The 4,867-nt window shown below is 43.6% G+C and overlaps 1 protein-coding gene across 1 annotated transcript in view; it reads right to left on the bottom strand.

Annotated features, from left to right (window-relative positions):
• Nucleotides 1–326: 326 nt before the first annotated feature.
• Nucleotides 327–4,867, bottom strand: part of LOC118362269 (transcription cofactor vestigial-like protein 2) — an 18,604-nt gene continuing 14,063 nt past the window's right edge. The window contains exons 3-4 of the mRNA XM_035742471.2: nucleotides 4,132–4,548; nucleotides 327–2,078 (exon numbers count right to left, since the gene is read on the bottom strand). Coding sequence (XP_035598364.1) covers nucleotides 2,035–2,078; nucleotides 4,132–4,548 — 461 coding nt within the window. The 3' untranslated portion in view covers nucleotides 327–2,034. The remainder of the gene's footprint in view (nucleotides 2,079–4,131; nucleotides 4,549–4,867) is intronic.

The raw sequence follows: 4,867 nt of genomic DNA, 5'->3' as shown, positions 1-4,867 counted from the left end.
ATCATTACAACCAGACGTCCTGATGATATCATTACAACCAGACAACCTGATGATATCATTACTACTAGTTAGTTAACAACCAGACGTCCTGATGATATCATTACAACCAGACGACCTGATGATATCATTACTACTAGTTAGTTAACAACCAGACGTCCTGATGATATCATTGCTACCAGTTTTGCCTCTGGGTTCATACTTTTTCCTTTATGCTGACTGGTCCATATAATAATGAAATAATTGGTCCATTTAATGATTAATAATAAATAAGTGTTATAATCACTCAAAAATCACTCAATCCAGACAGATAGTGAAAGAAAGTCTGAATGTACCATAAAAATATTTATTGATAATTATATTATTTCTTGACAAAAGCAAGAGAAAGGACACACACACTAAGATCCCACTTTTAAAACGACCAAAAATGGCATGTATAAACAAACGACAGTAACATTAATGGAACATCAATGGAACATCAATGGAACATCAATGGAACATCAACGGAACATCAACGGAACATCAATGGAACATCAATGGAACATCAACGGAACATCAATGGAACATCAATGGAACATCAATGGAACATCAATGGAACATCAATGGAACATCAATGGAACATCAATGGAACATCAACGGAACATCAATGGAACATCAACGGAACATCAATGGAACATCAATGGAACATCAACGGAACATCAATGGAACATCAATGGAACATCAATGGAACATCAATGGAACATCAACGGAACATCAATGGAACATCAACGGAACATCAATGGAACATCAATGGAACATCAATGGAACATCAACGGAACATCAATGGAACATCAACGGAACATCAACGAAACATCAATGGAACATCAATGGAACATCAATGGAACATCAACGAAACATCAATGGAACATCAATGGAACATCAATGGAACATCAATGGAACATCAATGGAACATCAACGGAACATCAATGGAACATCAATGGAACATCAACGGAACATCAACGGAACATCAATGGAACATCAACGGAACATCAATGGAACATCAACGGAACATCAATGGAACATCAACGGAACATCAACGGAACATCAATGGAACATCAATGGAACATCTACGGAACATCAACGGAACATCAACGGAACACGTTACAACGATGAAATACTGGATCAGCAGTTTGATATGCTGATTGATGTTGTTGACTTACCGAAGTGTTTCCCTTTCTCTAACTAAAATATTAGTTCATATACAAACCAATACTATCATCACCATCATGGTCACCTCCCTCAACCATTCTTCAATCATTTCTCTTCGGTACCTCAGCCATCTTTTAAGAAAGCACAACTAAAGTATTTCCAGAGCGCTGGCCAAATGAAGATTTCATTTCAGAAATGCACATTTAAAAAAACAAAAAAACAAAAACAAACAGCATTATGATTACAGTCACAATACAAATCCATACACAGCCAGACCGATGGTCGCAGGTCCATTTGTTCACATGCAGATAATAAGGATGAGGATGAATACAGTGTCAACACAGAGATAATATGCAGTAAGGGGATGTAGTGTAACAGTGGGCTACCAGATATCATTCATCTTTATTTCTTCCTCCCCAGTGTCCAAAAGTAGTCTCTCCCCCTCTGCCTTTCTGTCAAAACCAGGTCACTCCAACCGTCTCTATGCTGCCGCAGCCACACAGCTGAGCCCCGAGCAGCGATAGGAGAGGTCAGACGCCACAGAACACAGAGCAGTGGTCACCAAAGCTGTACCCCTTTTCTCTCTGTCCCTCTCTTTCTCTGCTCTGCTCTCCACGAGTCCAGCCTATGAGTCCTTATCTCCACGGTGCAAACACACTGACCTGGAGCCTCTCAGCTGGCACTGTGGGCCTGGGCGGAGGCGAGGGGAGACGAGGAGGTAGTGGGTGAGGGATAAAGAGGGACGATGGGACGGGGAGGAGGGGGAGGAAAGGGGCGCTTCAATGGTAGAGTTCCAGAGGTCCAAATTGGATCTGGTAATGGCTGGTCGATGGCGACGGAGGATGGTCGTTAAAACCAGTACAACTCCTTCCCTTTCTTGTGATGCTGGAGGCCTGGAAAAAGAGAAAGAAGAAAACAATGAGAACGAGGCAAAACAGTTGTACTGGCTGCTCCTGGTCTTTAATCCAATCAACTTATTGGTCAAAGCAAATAGTAAGGACATTGATGTGGGGGGAGTGTGTGTGTGTGTGTGTGTGTGTGTGTGTGTGTGTGTGTGTGTGTGTGTGTGTGTGTGTGTGTGTGTGTGTGTGTGTGTGTGTGTGTGTACAGTATAACTGTGACCTACAGTATACAGCTCAATGACAACTGTGACCTACAGTATACAGCTCAATGACAACTGTGACCTACAGTATACAGCTCAATGACAACTGTGACCTACAGTATACAGCTCAATGACAACTGTGCCCTACAGTATACAGCTCAATGACAACTGTGACCTACAGTATACAGCTCAATGACAACTGTGACCTACAGTATACAGCTCAATGACAACTGTGCCCTACAGTATACAGCTCAATGACAACTGTGACCTACAGTATACAGCTCAATGACAACTGTGCCCTACAGTATACAGCTCAATGACAACTGTGACCTACAGTATACAGTTCAATGACAACTATGATCTACAGTATACAGCTCAATGACAACTGTGACCTACAGTATACAGCTCAATGACAACTGTGACCTACAGTATACAGCTCAATGACAACTGTGACCTACAGTATACAGCTCAATGACAACTGTGACCTACAGTATACAGCTCAATGACAACTGTGCCCTACAGTATACAGCTCAATGACAACTGTGACCTACAGTATACAGCTCAATGACAACTGTGCCCTACAGTATACAGCTCAATGACAACTGTGACCTACAGTATACAGTTCAATGACAACTATGATCTACAGTATACAGCTCAATGACAACTGTGACCTACAGTATACAGCTCAATGACAACTGTGACCTACAGTATACAGCTCAATGACAACTGTGCCCTACAGTATACAGCTCAATGACAACTGTGACCTACAGTATACAGTTCAATGACAACTATGATCTACAGTATACAGCTCAATGACAACTGTGACCTACAGTATACAGCTCAATGACAACTGTGACCTACAGTATACAGCTCAATGACAACTGTGACCTACAGTATACAGCTCAATGGCAACTGTGACCTACAGTATACAGCTCAATGACAACTGTGACCTACAGTATACAGCTCAACAACAACTGAAATGACTAACAATCTCGTCCTAAGCCAGGTTGCAAACAATATTTTTGTTATGGTTGTTGTTGTTATGGTTGTTGTGGTTGTTGTTGTGGTGGTTTTTATGGTGGTTGTGGTTGTTGTTGTGGTTGTTGTTGTGGTTGTTGTGGTGGTTGTGGTTGTTGTTGTGTTGTTGTGGTTGTTGTTATGGTTGTTGTCGTTGTTGTGGTGGTTGTTGTGTTGGTTGTGGTTGTTGTTATGGTTGTTGATGTGGTTGTTGTTATGGTTGCTGTTGTTATGGTTGTTGTGGTGGTTGTTGTGGTGGTCGTGGTTGTTGTTATGGTTGCTGTTGTTATGGTTGTTGTGGTGGTTGTTGTGGTGGTCGTGGTTGTTGTTATGTTTTTTTTGTGAGGTTGTGGTTGTTGTTGTGGTGGTTGTGGTTGTTGTTATGGTTGTTGTTGTGGTGGTTGTTATGGTTGTTGTTGTTGTTGTTGTTGTTGTGGTTGTTGTTGTGGTTGTGGTTGTGGTTGTGGTTGTTGTTATGGTTGTTGTTGTGGTTGTTGTTGTTGTTGTGGTTGTTGTTATGGTTGTTGTTGTGGTTGTTGTTGTGGTTCTTGTGTTCCTTTACACCTTTACACTACACTTGTGTATAAAGTAGTTGTTGTGAAATTGTTAGATTACCTGTTAGATATTACTGCATGGTCGGAACTAGAAGCACAAGCATTTCGCTACACTCGCATTAACATCTGCTAACCATATGTATGTGACAAATAAGATTTGATTTTAATTTTAATTTGATTTGTGGTGGTTGTTGTTGTTGTAGTTGTGGTTGATGTTGTGGTTTTTGCTGTGGTTGCGGTAGACTCAGCTGTAGTAGAGAAGAGACTGCATACCTGTGTCCATGTTGATGGCCATCTCACCTGGGGGCAGCAGGCCCGGCCAGGGGGCGGTGGGGTCCAGCTTGCTGATATCGTAGGGGTGTTGTCCGGGGAGGGTGCCCAGGTGGGAGGGTCGCATAGTGGGCATGAGAAGGGGGACATATGGGTGGTGGGGCTCTAGGCCACTGGGGGAATAGAGTTCATGGAGCGGCCTGGGGGCCCCGTAGGCTTGGCATTGTGCGTAGCCCCACTCCTCTGCTGGGTGCAGGTGTGAGTGGGGGTGAGGAAGGCCTGGGTGGAGTCCGGAAGCGTAGGGGTCCATGGAATAGGTGGGCGCTCTGGGCTCGCAGTGGGAGCGACACTGGGAGGAGGGGTAGTTGCTATCCCAGAAGGATGGGGGGAAGCTGTGGCGACTGCTGGGTGAAGGGGTGTCTGAGAGAGAATGAGAGAGTGATAGAGGGAGGGAGGGAGGGAAACAAAGATCAGGTTAAGGTATGACATGGACAGTTGCTGTGTGTCATGTCATGATTTACAGACACATATTGGATGGCCTGGGAAAGATGCATGCAAGTTATGACAACATTATTTAGGTCACATGGTTTTCACACCCCCTGGCCCAGACACAGTATATTGGTCATATGTACATACAGCACATAGTCCTACCAACAGCAGCCTTCTGCTGGCTACAGATACGAGAGAAAGAGACAGAGAGACAGAGAGAGAGAGAGAGAGAGAGAGAGAGAGAGAGAGA

Source organism: Oncorhynchus keta, chromosome 29 (assembly GCF_023373465.1).
Source record: "Oncorhynchus keta strain PuntledgeMale-10-30-2019 chromosome 29, Oket_V2, whole genome shotgun sequence".
NCBI classification, from domain to species: domain Eukaryota; kingdom Metazoa; phylum Chordata; class Actinopteri; order Salmoniformes; family Salmonidae; genus Oncorhynchus; species Oncorhynchus keta.
Note: the sequence above shows the minus strand (reverse complement) of the source record. Positions and strands in the feature narration are given on the sequence as shown.